The following is a 17575-nucleotide window of genomic DNA, read 5'->3' as shown; positions in this document are numbered from 1 at the left end:
GACTTGGCAGTTCTCCTCCTAACTGTTTGATTTTCCCCATTTTATACCCCAGAGCATCGGATTGTGTCATTGGCTTTTAAGATTGAATTGAGTATACTGGCAAACTAGATTAGCGTTTGATATTTTTCGGGGTATAATTTAAACTGATTGGCCGAATTTGAATTTGTTTTTGTCTCCAGGCAACGAACTAATCGAGTTGTTCGACCCAGTATAACATTGTTGCCTTATTGAGAACACTTGGTGCTGTGTCCAGTAGTTCTGCTGCTTTTAACTCTCTTAAAAGGTACACCCACATCTTCATGGGACAAAGTCAATCTAACCGCAACATCAACTCTACATTCCCGTTTACCTTTGATTCTAGGTTCTCTGATGTTTTGTTGACATGCATCTAAATAAAGTCCTTAAATTCCTTCAGAATTTTCCAGTGCATTAGAAAAGGGCAGAAGAGGATTTGTTGCCTCGCTGCGGGAATCCAGTATCACAAAAGACAGAACCATCCCAGAAAGACTGGCAGTGTGTGCAAGTTCAATCAGAGCGTAAAGGTACTGTTTGTTTAGCAGTCTCTGAAAAGTCAGGGCCTGGGGAAATGGAAAAACATCTAGAGTAGCTGAAGAGACAAGCATCCTGTAACAGGAAACTGCTGGAAGCTGAGCATTTGGAAAATCCATGTGTTTGATCTAGATCCGTTTAGAAGATAATAAGGAAAAAGCTCCAGAAACCAAATAGAGTCAGAGTCATAGAGATGTACAGCACAGAAACAGACCCTTCGGTCCAACCCCTCCATGCCGACCAGATATCCCAACCCAAACTAGTCCCACCTGCCAGCACCCGGCCCATATCCCTCCAAACCCTTCCTATTCATATACCCATCCAAATGCCTCTTAAATGTTGCAATTGTACCAGCCTCCACCACTTCCTCTGGCAGCTCATTCCATACATGTACCACCCTCTGTGTGAAAAAGTTGCCCCTTACCCTAAACCTATGCCCTCTAGTTCTGGACTCCCCGACCCCAGGGAAAAGACTTTGTCTATTTATCGTATCCATGCCCCTCAAAATTTTGTAAACCTCTATAAGGTCTCCCCTCAGCCTCCAACGCTCCAGGGAAAACAGCCCCAGCTTGTTCAGTCTCTCCTTATAGCTCAAATCCTCCAATCCTGCCAACATCCTTGTAAATCTTTTCTGAACCCTTTCAAGTTTCACAACATCTTTCCGATAGGAAGGAGACCAGAATTGCACGCAATATTCCAACAGTGGCCTAACCAATGTCCTGTACAGCCGCAACATAACCTCCCAACTCCTGTACCCAATACTCTGACCAATAAAGGAAAGCATACCAAACGCCTTCTTCACTATCCTATCTACCTGCGACTCCACTTTCAAGGAGCTGTGAACCTGCACTCCAAGATCTCTTTATTCAGCAACACTCCCTGCGACCTTACCATTAAGTGTATAAGTCCTGCTAAGCTTTGCTTTCCCAAAATGCAGCACCTCGCATTTATCTGAATTAAACTCCATCTGCCACTTCTCAGCCCATTGGCCCATCTGGTCCAGATCCTGTTGTAATCTGAGGTAACCCTCTTCGCTGTCCACTACACTGCGACACTTGACTGAGGTTTAATTATCTGTAACATTGTTGTTGAAGATAAAAGGTTGAATCTATTATTCTGACATTTGTAGTCCTAGTAAAGTGCAATATGGTCTTTTTCTACTTAATAAGCTTTGTTTTTCATTTTGTTAAAAGTACATTGACAATCTTTTGTGAATATCCTCAACAACTGACCTCCAAAGTAGACAAATAGCAAAAAATTAAAATTCTGGACAGGTTTCACTCTGGGATCGGACTTACCCAGTATTGTCATAACTGAAACCATAAAAGAAACTATACCCTATTCCCAAAGCTTTCCCTCTGTTTACTACATATGAGAATTTTAAGTTCGATGTTAGTCTCCAAGGATCAAGTTGAAAGTTAATAACTAATTTGTTTCTGATTTAATAATGCGACAACAAGAACTTAGTGAAAAAAAGGTGAGCCCTTGGGACTGAGAATGAATGAGAGCTGGAACTAACATATAAAATATATAAAACCAAAATATTTTGTCAAATTAATGTGCACACAATTGGTGAGTTGCAATCTCTAGCCTAAAATGTTTATATCGTTTCTACCTGGTGCATCATATTTGCTTTCAGCAGAGGCACACACAGACTGGCCAGATACTTCATCTCAGGAGAATATCGTAAACAGTTTGAACTCTCGGACCATAATAACTTTCAGATTGGAAATTTAAACTTGCCATTTCACCTTCAGTCAGGAACAGATTTAGCCCCAATCTCTGATCTGATCCTGACTGAAGCATATTCCCAGCATCCACCAGCATCCTTCCGGACTTGAAACCCAATTGTAAAGGGGCTTTCTTTTCTAATTCCAGAACTGTGGAAGAGCGTGGCTGGGGCACATTCCTTCAACAGCTCAGGATTAATACACACGTTCAGTCCTCGATGTGATAACCAGTATCAATAACTGCAAGATCTAACCCCTGCCATCACTTGTGCATTTGCTGGTGTCTCAGCACAGTGGATGACCAAGAGAATTGTTTACCTCACTCGGAGCAGGTGACAATCTTAGGGTCATAGAGTTATAAAGGTATACAGCATGGAAACAGACCCCTTACTTCTTCAAAAACTAAATCAACTTTGTGAGAAATGATTTCCTACACATAAAGCCATGTTGATGATCCCTAATCAGTTCTTGCCTTTCCAAATACATGTAAATCCTGTCCGACAGGAATGAGTGCTCCGATGTTTCTGTAAGCTGGCTGCGAAAATTTCTGTCCACACTCAGGGCAAGGGAATGTATTTTTCTCCGCTGTGAGTTCACTGGTGTGCATGCAAGTTGGACACCTCTCTGAAGCTCTTTCCACACTCAGCAGGGGAACGGTCTCTCCCCAGTCTGACTTCTCTGGTGTCTGTGTAACCTGGATAACTGAGTGAAATTCTTCTCACACACAGGACAGGTGAATGGTTTCTTCCCGGTGTGAGTTCTCCGGCGCTCACGCAAGGTGGATAATTGATTAAAACCTTTCCCACACTCAGAGCAGGTGAATGGTCGCTCAACAGTGTGTGTTCTTTGGTGTTTATTTAAGTTGGATGAATGAGCGAGTCTCTTCCCACACTTGGAGCAGATGAGAGGTTTCTCCCCGGTGTGAATTCTTTCATGTATTCGTAAGCTAGGCATGTGAGCAAATGCCTTCACACACTTGGAACAAGTGAATGGCCTCTCCCCAGTGTGTGTGCATCGATGACTTTCCAGATCAGATGGGGATTTGAATCCCTTCCCACAGTCCCCACATTTCTATGGTTTCTCCATGACCTGACTCTCCTTATCTCTGAGAGAAACAATCAATTCATACACACACACGACACAGTTATGTTCTCTCTCTCTCTCTCTCTCTGCTGTGAATGAAATAATGCACTTTCGGGATGGTTAACTGGTAAAATCTCCTCCCACAGACTGTAGATTGTGTTTGTCTCAGTTTTGTTCTAGTCACACTGATGTTTGAAATACTTTCCCAGAGATGTACACTTCTCCTTCCACAGACAAAGACTGATGGTAACCCAGACAGGAAGGAAGTGATAAGGTAAGGGAGCCGTGGTTTACTACAGAAATTGCATCTCTTGATAAGTGGAAGAGGGAGGCTTATGTGATGGATGATGAGGCGATGGAGAGTTACAGATTATTTAGGAAGGATTTAAAGAGAGAGTTAAGAAGAGTAGGGAGGGTCCATGAGCGGTCTTTCGCAGGTAGAATAAAGGGGAACCCTAAAGCTTTCTATCGGTATGCGAGGAATAAAAGGATGATTAGGTAGGAGTAGGGCCAGTCAAAGACAGAAATGGGAAATTATGTGTGGACCCTGTGGAGATCGGAGATCGGAGAAATGAATATTTCTCATCTGTTTTCACTCAAGGAGAATATTGTGAGGAGAAGAATGAGATACGAAATATTAGATGAGAAAGGATCAACGTTAGTAAAGGTTAGGTGTTACCAATTCTAGAATTAGTGAAAGTAGACAAGTCCCCTGGGCCAGATGGGATTTATCCGAGGATTCTCTGGGAAGCGAGGGAGGAGGTGTTGGAGCCTTTGGCTTCGATCTTTGAGGTGTCATTGTCTACAGGTTTTGGTACCAGAGGACTGGAGGATTGCAAATGTTGTGCCCTTGTTCAAGAAGGGCAGTAGAGATGACCCAGGTAATTATTGACCAGTGAGCCTTACATCTGTTGTAGGAAAGATTTTGGAAAGGATTATGAGAGATAGGATTTATAATCATCTAGCAAGCAACAATTTGACTGCAGATAGTCAACATGGTTTCATCAAGGCCAGGTCATGTTTTACAAACCTCATTGAGTTTTTTTGACAAGGTGACCAAGCATGTAGATGAGGGTAGAGAGTTGACATGGCATACATGGACTTCAGTAAAGCCTTTGATAGGTTCCACATGATAGGCTGTTGGAGAAAATGCAGAGGCATGGGATTGAGGGTGATTTAGCAGTTTGGATTAGAAACTGGCTTTTTGTAAGGAGGCAGCTAGTGGTGGTTGATGGAAAATATTCAGCCTGGAGTCCGGTTACTTGTGGTGTGCCACAAGGATCTGTTTTGGGACCACTGCTGTTTGTCATTTTTATAAATGATTTAGACACAGGCATAGGTGGATGGATTAGTAAGTTTGCAGAGGACACTAAAGTTGGTGAAATAGTGGACAGTGTGGAAGAATGTTACAGGTTGCAGGGGACTTGGATAAACTGCTGAATTGGGCTGAGAGGTGGCAAATGGAGTTCAATGCAGCTAAATGTGAGGTGATTCACATTGGGAAGAATAACAGGAAGGCAGAGTACTGGGTCAATGGAAAGATTCTTGGTAGTGTGGATGCGCAGAGGGATCTTGGAGTCCATGTACATAGATCCCTGCAAGTTGCCACCAGGTTGATAGTACTGTTAAGAAGACATACGGTGTGCTAGGTTTCATTTGTAGAGGGATTGAGTTCCGGAACCGCAATATCATGCTGCAACTATACAAAACGCTGGTGCGGCCTCACTTGGAATATTGTGTACAGTTCTGGTCACCCTATTACAGGAAGGATGTGGAAGCATTGGAAAAGGTGCAGAAGAGATTTACCAGGATGTTGCCTGGTCTTATGAGGAAAGGCTGAGAGACTTGGGTCTGTTCTCATTGGAAAGAAGGCAGCTGAGAGGGGATTTGATAGAGACATACAAGATGATCAGAGGATTAGAGAGGGTAGACAGTGAAAGTCTTTTTCCTAGGATGATGATGTCAGCTTGTACGAGGGGGCATAGCGACAAATTGAGGGGTGATAGATTTAAAACAGATTTCAGAGGCAGGTTCTTTACGCTGAGAGTGGTGAGGGCGTGGAATGCCCTACCTGCTAATGTAGTCAACTCAGCCACATTAGGGAGGTTTAAACAATCCTTGGATAAGCACACGGATGATGATGAGATAGTGTTGGGGGATGGGCTTAGATTAGTTCACAGGTTGGCGCAACATCAAGGGCCAAAGAGCCTGTTCTGCGCTATATTGTCCTATCTTCTATGAAGGCTTCCTGGACTCCAAACAGGCACTACAACTGGCTTTATCGTTGGAAAGTGTGGCAAGTGCAGCATATGAGTTGCAGAGTATTCTAATGGAAATGGACATCCTCCCCAGTCCAGCCAAGCTTAGGGAAACACCACTTGAGTGAAGGCAATCACATGGCCTCACTCAGGACATATCCTGACAGAGGGACTCCAGGTCATCCCATCGCAAAACCCCAAAACAGGCTTGGCCATCCAAATTTTCTTCAGGATCCGGGTGGGCAAGCCATTGTAATTGCTGCCGGTATGTGGACTTGAGATAGCAAAAGACCTAAATTGAGTAAGAGAACTCCTCAGCCAGGATCCATAAGAGTTCACACCTTGGACAGCCCAGCTACATCTGATTTGGAACAGTTAACTTGCTGAGCAATGTTTGAATCAGAACAAATCACAATAACATTTGGTTAAATGGTCACCCAGTTCTAATGGAGGTCGAGGCCAGCACAGCCAGTCTTTAACAAAATTCACTCTGGACTCCAACACTTAAATTTGCGCAAGACTTCAGCTGGACTGAGAACCTGTATCGGGGAACCTACACAGATTTAGGGTACAACGTTGGTTCTGGTCTGAGGAGCAGCCGGTTCAGTTACCACAGATTGTAGTCAAAAGCTCAGGCCCAAGCCTGATGGGGTGAAATTGGTTGAGAAAAGTTCACTTAGATTTCTTTTTTGATTAGAAAATGGTTACCTGAGTGAAGTCCTAATTAAATACTCAGAAGTTTTTTTTTCAGGAAGGTCTAGGGGCTGTCAAAGTGGCCAAGACCATCTTGCACATTGACCAGGAAACAATTCCACGCCTCTGCAAGGCCCACCCAGTGCCGCTCGCCTTACGGGCAACGGTAGAGGCAAACATCAGGAGGCTGGAAAGCAAAGGAATCTTCAAATCGCTCCAGTCTGTGGAATGGGCAGACAGGTCAGTTCACCTTTGTGGGGACTTGAAGCAAACGGTGAACTGCTCTTCGCAGTTGGATAGATACTCAATCTCTCGCATTGAGGATTTATATGCAAAGCTGGCGGCGTTCCTTCATGAAGCTGGGCACAAGCCGGGCCAAACATTTGGTTATACGAGTCCTCCCAGAAGTAAACAAAACCTCCGTAAGTATTTGTACTAATATACAAGACGGCCATTTGGGCTATCACCAGCCTGTGCAATTTTTCAGGGGACAATGGAAAACATTTTACAAGGTCTACTCACCCCCCAGATCACTATTTATCTGGCTGACAAGCTAATAACAGTGACAACTGATAGGGAGCATTAAGGGGATTTGGATTTACTCTTGGACTTGCTCCCAAACAAGCATAGAAGTGAAATACACATGTTCAATGCACCCCAAGTGACCTATTTGACCTGATCGGGCGATCAAAGACGCTACAGCTTCCACCTCTGTATCAGAGCTTAGAGCTTTCCTCGGGCTGGTGAATTATTCCAGAAAGTTCAAACGTAACTGTTGGAGAAATTTGCCCAGTAGGTTAGAGATCACAAAACACAGCTCGAAGTGAAATTGACAAACAGTTTATTGCAAGTGATATCACTGGAGGAGAAAACCGACCAGCTGACACAGAACTGACAGTCTGCACAGAGAATTTGATTTCTCCTCCCAGAGCTGAGGATGAGACCTCAGCTGAGGATGATAGTTATGCTGCACAATGACACTGATTAAGAAATGAGACAATACAATGTATCTGGAAATGGAGTATTTTAGTTGCAAGGGTGCTAATTGGAAAACAGTTTATTGGATGAATGTCCTGTTCCTTCACACAATGCAACATCCTGACAGTATCACGGTTCCATTCATCTTCCCAGGTCGGTGTTAAAGTCTTTCCTGAAGTGGTGAGGTGCTTCCATTGTCCTGTGGTGCCTGTCTGTCTGTCTGTCCTGCTCTTTGTGTGGCTTTAGGGTATTGCTGGGTTGTGAAACTGCCCTGAGGGCTTTGAGATCTCTTGTCATGTCCATGGGAGCTTGAAAGTGTATTCCATTGCCTGCGTACCGTCTGACCCAGTTCGTGAGCTGCTCGGGAATTCTGGGTGTCCTGGTACAATTTGGCCAATTTGCTGTTGTGGGCCTAACGTGGGTTACCAAATCTTTTCCCACAATAACCTAGCCTCCATTTTTGCATGAACTCTTTAAAAAGGGTCAGCTTTGGGACTGGTTGTGGAGCCACGCCATAGCTTTCAGGAAAGTAAAGAAACAGCTTTCATCCTCGAAAGTATTGGCACACTCTGACATGTGAAGCCTTCCCATACACCATCGGGGGACTATTAGCTCGTAGATGGTACACTTGAGATGAAGGCCTGATAGCATATGATTAGATTAGATTCCCTACAGTTTGGAAACAGGCCCTTCGGCCAACCACTCCACATCGACCCTCCGAAGAGTAACACACCCAGTCCCATTTCCCTCTGACTAATGCACCTAACACTGTGGGCAATTTAGCCTGACCAATTCACCCTAACCTGCACATCTTTTGGACTGTGGGAGGAAACCAGAGCACCCGGAGGAAACCCACACAGTCACGGGGAGAATGTGCAAACTCCACACGGACAGTCGCCCGAGGCTGGAATCGAACCTGAGACACTGGCGCTGTGAGGCAACAGTGCTAACCACTGAGCCACCGTGCCACCCCAGGACTATGCATCCAGGACTTTGGCTAATTCAGAGCATAAATATGCCCAGATAGCGAAGAAAGATTCGGCAGTCATGTTTGGAGTCAGGAAGTTCCACCAATACCTTTATGGATATAAATGTGTAACAATAAAGGACAACAAGGCCCTGCTAAGTCTATTTAAAGAGGACAATGCAGTGCCAACCATAGCTTCAGACCATAGCAATGGCTTTCATCTGAAGTGCATTTAATTACAAGTTGGAACACTGTCCGGATGACTAGTTGCAAATGCAGATGCACTGAGCCACTTCCTGTTGGCAGATAAACCACTGGTAGCACCGCCACAGGAAAAGTCTGTAATGGTTTTAAATTTTGTGGACACACTCCCGGCCACAGTTGACAATTTCAGACTTCAGACACAGAGACATCCTGTCCTGGCACAACTGAAATAGCTGGTGGTGATGGGGGGATCCAAGAGGTTGAGAAAACCAGAACTGAAACCTCTCTGAATCCAGAGAGAGACCAGATCACAGTAGACGACAGCATATTACTACGGGAAGCAAAGGTCTCCAGCAGATACTGGCTGAACTCCCAACAGGGCCATCCCGGAGCTTCCAATGTGAAGATGTTGGCATGAAGTTATGCTTAGGGGCCAGCATTTGACACAGACCATAGCTGCATTGGTGGGGCAGTGCCCAGAATGCCAACAAGAACAAAACTTCCTGCCAGCAGATCCACCACATTCGTGGGATTGACCGGGTAAACCGGGTTACGCATTGAGCATCCAGTTCCTTTCAAGGGGCTCAGTGTTCTTAGTCATTGTGGGTGTGCACTCAGTGTGGCTGGACATGCATAGAGTTCATTCGTCAAACATAGGGACAATGGTAGAAAAGCTATATACATCTTTTGCAATACAAGGACTCCTGGAAGTGTTGATCACAGATCACGAGCCATCATTTACCAGTATTATATTTGAGTAAAGGAAACGCCACCATGGCTCAGTGGTTAGCACTGCTGCCTCACAGCGCCAGGGACTCGGGTTCAATTCCGACCTCGGGCGACTGTCTGTGTGGAGTTTGCACATTCTCCCAATGCCTGCGTAGGTTTCGTCCAGGTGCTCCAGCTTCCTCCCACAATCCAAAGATGCACAGGTTAGGTGTTCAGTGATGTGAAGGCTAGTGCTTTAGTCTGGGGTAAATATAGGGATGAGGAATGGGTCTGAGTGGGTTACGCTTTGGAGGGACTTGTTGGGCCAAAGGGCCTGTTTCCACACTGTTGGGATTCTAATTCTAAAGTCGAATGGTATCCAACATATAAGCACAGCTCCATACCATCATTCATCCAATAGTCTGGCAGAAAGACCTGTCCAAACCTTGAAGGCAGGCTTATTAAACAGCCTACAGCTTCTCTAGCTATCAAACAGTCCCAGTTCCCATTTGCTTATAGGACCACCCCTCATACAACTATAGGGATGGCTGCAGCAGAGTTGCAAATGAGGAGAAGGTCAAATCTGATCCTCCCAGATTTTTGAGGGAGGGGGTTGGTGATAGAGACAGCCATCAGGAATGCTATGGCTGGTCACAAGACCCTGCTAATTGGGACAGTTTACTTCAGGCATTGAAGTTTGGTGTAGGGGCCACAGGAATGGCCTTGCAGGGGCAAGAGGATGCGAGGTCAGGTCCATTGACATATATAGTTTGAGTTGGTGCAACAGTTCTAAACAAGCATGTGGACCATATGAAAGCTGCAAACTTGCAAATAGTGCAAGGGCAAAACATGCCTTGCACCCCGACAGCCTTTCTGACTGTTCCAGAATCCATGTGTCTACTTCTCTATCAAGCATTGGTGGTACCTCGAAATCTGAGTTGGACACAGTGGATGTCGTCACTGAAAAATGAGAATGGGTCTTCCAAAACGGTCCGGGCACAACAGATGAACTACTGTGCATTGCATTTAATCTGTATCAGAGGCAGAGTTGGATGAGCCTGAACCAGTGGTGAAACACCCCTGGAGGAGCTAAAGAGAAAGGATCAGCCTATGTCCTTGGACTGAAAGAGGGAGGAATGTAGTGATTGTAATGAGGTCAGCCAGAATATGAGTTCCCATGATTGGGGCTATTAAACCAGTCCAATCAGGGAGCCCTTGATGACAGATTTGAACAGGATTGTTCCACCAACACCCTTGAGATTTTCAGGGAGAGATGGGCAGGGAGTGGAGTGTTTTATTTCCCCCTCCAAATCTATTTTGATCTAATCCCTTCCCCCTCCCCTTCACCTTTTGATCATGCAACATTGCACTCTCTCGAGAAGGGCACTGCTTGTCACTAGCCACTCAGGTGTTTCCTTTTTTCCTGGTGGTGGAATATAAATAAAGATTTACTCGCTTGTTATTTTTCCACTGTGTCCGACACCTGCACACACAACATGGGTGCTGGGGTAAAATAAGCACTACCGCCTAACATCCGTATTAGAGGCAGAATTGGATGAACACCGGTCGTGTGGGGAAGGAAAAAAAAGAGCGAACAGGATTGTCAGACACCCTGTTCACTCTGACAGCTGGCTCTTTGGGAGCTGGATCAGTGTTAAGGATGCTCCACATGATAATAAAGGGTCAGACCATCTTCCACCCAGTTGTTTTAGTTTCCTCTAGTAGGAGAGTTTAGGACCCATCACATGGCCTCAGGTTGAAGGGACGACCCTTTAGAACTACTTTGAAGAGGAATTTCTTCAGCCAAAAGGTGGTGGTGACCCTGCCGTCCTCAGTGCCACATAGGGCTGTGGAGGCCAAGTCATTGAGTATGCTTAAGACAGATGTACATAGCTTCTTGCTTCATGAGGGGAAGGAGGCAGGAGAATGTGTTTGCAAACCATGGTCAGCCATTATCAAATGGCAGAGCTGACCTTGATGGGCTCAATGCTTTACTTCTGCTCCTATATTTTATGGTCACCCGGAGGTACTGTAAACAGGGATTCGGGATAGAAGGTGGATTTTTCTCCTTCAAAGTAAATGTGCTAATCCCAGTTCTGGGGACACAGAAGGTGCTAACCTCTGTTCTGCAAACAGTAAAGCTGCAAACCCCAATCCTGGGAACAGTAGAGATGCCAATCCGTACCTTGGGGATAAGTGAAGGAGCTAATCCCCGCCTTGGGGAGGTCAGTAAACAGTAACCTGATCATGTGACACCTGACCCCCCCCCAGTTCCAATGGACAATAGAAAATACTGGGAACAATCAGAACTCAGTGTCACCTCGGCAACGTCAGCATTACCTCACAATCGGGTCCGGGTGATTGACAGTGCTTCTGACCAATAGTCATAGAGGGGGTGGGCGGGGCTTCAGGGACGAGCCCCGGACTGGGTGAAAGGCACGTGACCGTCCACACACGGGCGAAACCCTGAGCAGACGCATAGCCTGCAACTCCAGTGGACAATAGAAAACGCTGGGAACGATCAGGAACTTCGGGTGACGTATCCCCTCACAAACGGGTCCGCGTGATTGGCAATGGTTGTGGCCAATAGGCATAGAGGGGCGGGCGGGGGCGGAGCTGGAGTGGGAAAGCCGCGTGACCGTCCACACTCGTGCGTCGCTCCTGCGCAGACGCAAAAGGCTGAAGTCTGGGCAATTGCAGGAGCCGAAGGAGGAAAAAGAGCCAGGAGAGGCACAACGGGGAGTGCAAATGAATTCGAGACCTTAGAGGGCTCATAAACACCCGATCTAGGCGCTCAGATCCAAATCAGGAACTCCCGGTCCTTCCGCTTGCAGCAAATAGGAAAACAGCTGCGGGTCCCTGTTACTGTCGCCATCATTGTTAGGGTCAATGTTCCGCGGGGCATTGGCGTGGGCGCTCTATTTGTAGGGGGCAATATGCCGCAGGGCGCATGCGCTGCCTTTGACAGGTCACTCAGACCAAGAGAGATGTTCACCCCTTCTAAGTTTTTCTCCTGAACTGTGAGTGAGGGAATTTGTTGTTTTTTTTTTGTAAAATCCTTTGGCAGAGGGTTAGAAGGGGAGTATTCACAGGCAGCCCACTCAAAACCAAGAACAATGTTTGTCTGTTCTGAATTTCTATCCTGGACTGACAGTGAGGGATTTTTGTTTTGCAAAATACTCTTGCAGGTTGTTGAATGGGAAGGATTCGTGGACGGGACACTCCAACCAAACCACTTCGTAACAGCACCGTGGTATACTACCCGTTAAAGACTGCAGTGGAGGATCTTCACCACCATTTTCTCCAGGGCAGTTGGAGATTGGGAATAATCACTGCCGTAGCCACTGAGGGTCTTGTCCCTGAATGATTGATTTTTTTTTTTAAACATCAAGATCAAACTAGGACCTGGATATCAACGGCATTTGACAGTGGAAGGAAAAAGGTTCGTTCTGTCGGAAAAGATTTCAGATACAAATGTGGTTGTAAAAAGTATGCAAAGTCCTATTTAGACCATACCGTCAGTATGGTTAGGCTGTGAGCAGATGTTAAGTAAATCTGCCATAGATTCATTATGGTACAGAAAGTGGACATTAAACCTATTCAATCCATGCCAGCTCTCTGCAGGATGATCCAGTCAGTCCCAAACTCTTGCTCTTTACTCAAAGCCGTGCAAGTTTATTTCCTGTCAAGTGTTCCCCCAATTTCCTTCATCAGTCATTAATAGAATCAATTCTGCCACCCTTATAGGCAGCAGATTCTGCATATTACCAGTCAGTGCATAATGAATAATTCTTGACCTGCTATTTCTTTCCCAACACCTTAAACCGGTATCCCCTAATCTTTGTGGCATCATCCACTGGAAAGAGCATTTCTTTTGTCATCCTAATCTAAACCTGTTTAAACAGAGTCACCAGACTCAAAATGTTAACTCTGATTTCTGTTCACCGATGCTGGCAGACCTGCTGAGCTTTTCTAGTAACTTCTGATTTTGTTTCTGTTTAAATCTTGTACACTTTTATGAAATCTCACCCCACATCCTTTTCTTAAAGCTGAACAAACCCAAACTAACCGTGTAACTAAATTTCCTTTATTCAGCCAGTATAGTTTCCCTGAGTTTGTTCTCATAAACTTCTATTTATGAAGCCAAAGATGTCATATATTTTGCGAACTTTTCTCAATATATCCCATTACCTTTAAGGGTTTTGCACATTATCCCCCAAGTCCTGCACACTCTATACATCTCTAAAATTTAATATATAGCCACTGACCCTATTCCTTGTGCCAAAATGTTTCACCTCGTTGTACATTCTAAAAAAATCTTGAAATGTTAACTTTGTTTCTCTCTGTGCAGAAGCTGCTATATCTGCTGATATTTCTTTTCCTGAATTTCCTAATTTGAGGGATATATTCCTGAAATTCAAAAGGTTAAAAGCTGATTTGATCAAAGCTTTCAGGATGTAAATTAGAACTGGTGATGTTGATAAGAAAGGAACCAGAACTATTACCACTGTTTGGAAAAACCAGGGTGAGGGGACATAGACAGAAAAAGAGAGACAGACTTTTCAGGAGTGAATGTAGAAATGTCTCTTCAGGCCAAATCGGCACAAGGTTGAGAATTGCTTCGTCAAATGGTAGCTCATGCAGGATCAGTGTGATGTTAAATATGAAAAAAATGTCTGTAAAAGAGTCCTGTCGGACTTGGAACGTTAAATCTGTTCTCCCTCCAGTGTCTTTCCAATGGCCGTGTTTGTGGTTTTGAGAGATTCTGTCAAACATTTGGTTGAGCTATCGATGTTTGAAGTCTATCTCCCTTTTCTCCTCTTCCCAGCTGTCTTTCTCCCAGAGAGGCCAGAGTCTTATGTAAGTCCAAACTGGGTGCCCTCCCCTGAAAGACATCAACAAACCAGTGGGTTTTTGTCGAAATCAAATCGACTCGACTCAAATGCTGGCAAGAGCAAAGAAAAAGCTTTATTGTAACCTCTGCAGCAGGCCCAATACACTTGGCAAAAACGCCTTATGTAAGGGCCCTGAACAATTTTCACATATTCTCTTTATACTATTTTTCGCTTATCCTGATCACACGCTCAAGGACAAGAGCTGGGAACATTTGAGCTCATTCCTTTCCTGTTGATATAATTGCTTATGTCTTTATGTTTCCCCTGACTTTGCTGAATTTGGCTGCTTGCAAGATCAGGTTGTCTGCTTGCAAAGTTCAGCAAACCCAGGCTGTCTACCTGCAAGATTCAGCAAAGTATTAAATTTAGCAAAGTATTCTCTTTCAGATTTCACAGTAAATGTTAATTTTGTTAATTTTCCATTCCAGTTTTTATGAGGTCATCTTTCATGGTTACGTTTATCCCCAGCGCCTGCCTCACAAACTACCAAATTCTTTCACCTCCACTGCCCAGCCTGCCTTTGTGTTTATGGATTCTCTGTGTTGAGAGTGTGGTGCTGGAAAAGCACAGGCAGCACCCGAGGAGCAGGGGAATCGATTCAGGCATGAGCCCTTCATCAGGAATCGGAGCTGATGCTGCCTGAACCTGCAGTGCTTTTCCAGCACCACTCTCTCGACTCTGATCTCCGGCATCTGCGATCCTCACGTTCTCGTACTGGATTCTCTCAGTGCTGTTTTTTTTGCCTTGTTTTAAATACGTTTTCCAGGGCTTCGGAACAGGTCAGTTTTCAGGCAGGAAATGCCAAGAATTGACGGAGGCGCTCATTTCATCAGGATCTGAGTATCGTCGGGCTTTGGACATGGAAGGAAAAAGCACCGTTCGGGATGGGGAGAAGAGGTACACTTGTTCTGAATGCGGGCAAGGCTTCAACCGCTCCTCTGGCCTGTCGAGGCACAAGCGCAGTCACATTGGGGACAAACCATGGAAATGCAGGGACTGTGGGAAGGGCTTCAACTACCCCTTCGAAGTGGAAATCCATCAGCGCACTCACACCGGGGAGAGGCCATTCACCTGCCTTGAGTGTGGGAAGGGATTCACTAAGTCGTCCGAACTGCTGACGCATCAGCGGCTTCACACTGGCGAGAGGCCTTTCACCTGCTCGGAGTGTGGGAAGGGATTCATTCGATCATCCCACCTGCTGAAACACCAACGGGTCCACAACGGGGAGAGACCGTTCCGCTGCTCTCACTGCGGCGCTGGGTTCAGACAATCTTCGCACCTCACTGTCCACCAGCGCAGTCACACCGGGGAGAGACCCTTCAGCTGCTCAGCTTGTGGCAAAGGATTCACTCGGTCATCTGACCTGCTGAGACACAAGCAGATCCACGCTGCGGAGAGGCCGTTCACCTGCTCTGAGTGTGGGAAGGGCTTCACTCAGCTGTCCAACCTGCTGAGGCACCAACGCGTTCACAAGAATGAAAGGCCCTTCAGATGCGAAGACTGTGGGAAGAGCTATAAAAGTTCCGGGGAGCTGATGTCCCATCAACGTGTTCACACTGACGAGAGACCGTTCAGGTGCTCTCGCTGTGGGGCTGGGTTCAGGCGATCATCTGACCTCACCGTACATCAGCGCGTTCACACTGGGGAGAGGCCGTTCACCTGCTCCGAGTGCGGGAAGGGATTCACAACCTCGTCTAGCCAGCTGACACACCAGCGGGTTCACCAGTGACATTGGTGATTGGATGATGTCGTTTAATCACGTGCAGGACTGAACCTTGTTCACTGGGGGTCTATTTCCGCTGGTGTTCATAAGCCGCAGCCCAGTTGCGGGAGAGCAGATGTTTCGAATAAAAGTCGAGGTAATTCGGCTTTTTGCGAAACACAGGGTGTTGAGTCTTTTTAAAATCTCCAACAACTTATATTCTTTACAAGGGCTCTCCTCCATCCTTACCTCCACTAAAGGGGCGGCACGGTGGCTCAGTGGTTAGCACTGCTGCCTCACAGCACCAGGTACCCAGGTTCAATTCCAGCCTCAGGCAACTGTCTGTGTGGAGTTTGCACATTCTCCCCGTGTCTGCGTGGGTTTCCTCTGGGTGCTCCGGTTCCCTCCCACAGTCCAAAGATGTGCAGGTTAGGGTGAATTGGCCATGCTACATTGCCCATTGTGTTATGTGCGTTAGTCAGGGGTAAATTATTGGGGGGGTGGATCTGGGTGGGTTACTCTTCGGAGGGTCAGTGTGGACTTGTTGGGCCAAAGGGCCTGTTTCCATACTGTAGGGAATCTAATCTAATCTAGACAAGTGTATGGAGTTTGCACAGTTTCTTTCACGCTAACATTGAGACCATTGTCCTTTCACTTGCCTATTTGGCCAAACTGCCTCCAACATTCCTTCTTGCTCCTTGCTGGTTCCTCGAGTTCCTCTTCCCTCTTCTCTCCTGCCCTGTTCGAGTTGCTCTTGTCAATGAGACCCACCTCTGCTCCCTTGATCAGATTCTCTGATTCTGACAACCCAACTTTCCCATACTGCTTACAGTTCTCTCCTTGTGCTGCCCCCCCTTCCTGCTTAACTTCACTATCATCACCCAACTTAAAAAAAAATTGATCCCACCGTCATTCCAAATTACCAACTCAACTCCATCATCACTTTATCTCCAAAGTCTTGTATTAGGTTCCTCTTGAAATATATCCTGTGTCCATCCTTTTCCTCAAAGAATCCCTACAGTATGGAAACAGGCCCTTTGGCCCAACAAGTCCACACCGAGCCTTCGAAGAGTAACCCAGCCAGGCCTATTCCCCTATAATATTATCTTACATTTACCCCGACCACTGCACCTAACCTGCACATCCCTGAACACTATGGGCAATTTAGCACGGCCAATTCACCCTAACCTGCTCATCTTTGGACTGTGGGAGGAAACCCGCTTAGACACAGGGAGAATGTGCAAACTCCACACAGACATTGCCCGAGGCTGGAAACGAACCTGGGAGCCTGGTGCTGTGAGGCAGCAGTGCTAACTGCTGAGCCACCGTGCCACCCTTAAGTGACATGATCCAAAAATAGTGTGATGGTTTTTACGTAGACTAATATCCTGTTCACAGTTAAAGGGATGGTTGGAAAATGGAAGGCCTTTAAAAATGAGATAATGAGAGTTCAGAGATAATATGTTACTCTTCGTGCATAGGGCTAGGTATCTGATAGGTGTAGGAAATGCTGGATGACGACAGAAATTGAGGTCAAGGAAAAGAAGAAAGAATGTGTCAGGTAAAGACAGTTGGGATCAAGTGAATTCCGAGAGGAATATAAGGGCAGTAAGAGAGGGAAATCAGGAGGACAAAAAGGGACATGAGATAGCTTTGGCAAATAGGATTAAGGAGAAGCCAAAGAGATTCCACAAATACATGAACGACAAAAGAGTAACGAGGAAAAGAACACAGCGCCGTAAAGATCAACAAAGTGGTCTGTGTGTCAAACCCCAGGAGATGTATGAATATTTCATAGAATCCATACA

At 45.8% G+C, this 17575-nt stretch overlaps 1 protein-coding gene across 13 annotated transcripts in view; it reads left to right on the top strand.

Annotated features, from left to right (window-relative positions):
* The window catches only part of LOC122543488 (uncharacterized), a 49805-nt gene extending 33779 nt beyond the window's left edge, over window positions 1-16026 (top strand). For 3 of the 13 annotated variants that reach the window (XM_087974284.1, XM_087974282.1, XM_087974285.1), the window contains 2 exons: window positions 6372-6735; window positions 14832-16026. In XM_087974284.1, the coding sequence (XP_087830410.1) occupies window positions 6643-6735; window positions 14832-15794 (1056 nt within the window). In that variant the 5' untranslated portion in view covers window positions 6372-6642 and the 3' untranslated portion in view covers window positions 15795-16026. Of the gene's footprint in view, window positions 1-415; window positions 3418-3531; window positions 3637-6371; window positions 7445-11685; window positions 11705-11818; window positions 12004-12358; window positions 12613-14493 lie in introns of those variants that run through there. The other 10 variants (XM_087974283.1, XM_087974279.1, XM_087974288.1 and 7 more) reach the window with 9 other exon arrangements.
* The last annotated feature ends 1549 nt before the right edge of the window (window positions 16027-17575 follow it).

The sequence above is a fragment of the Chiloscyllium plagiosum genome, unplaced genomic scaffold (genome assembly GCF_037043375.1).
Source record: "Chiloscyllium plagiosum isolate Xiang-an unplaced genomic scaffold, Cpla_swu_hap1 HiC_scaffold_27, whole genome shotgun sequence".
Classification (NCBI taxonomy): domain Eukaryota; kingdom Metazoa; phylum Chordata; class Chondrichthyes; order Orectolobiformes; family Hemiscylliidae; genus Chiloscyllium; species Chiloscyllium plagiosum.
This window is presented reverse-complemented; position numbering and strand designations above follow the sequence as displayed.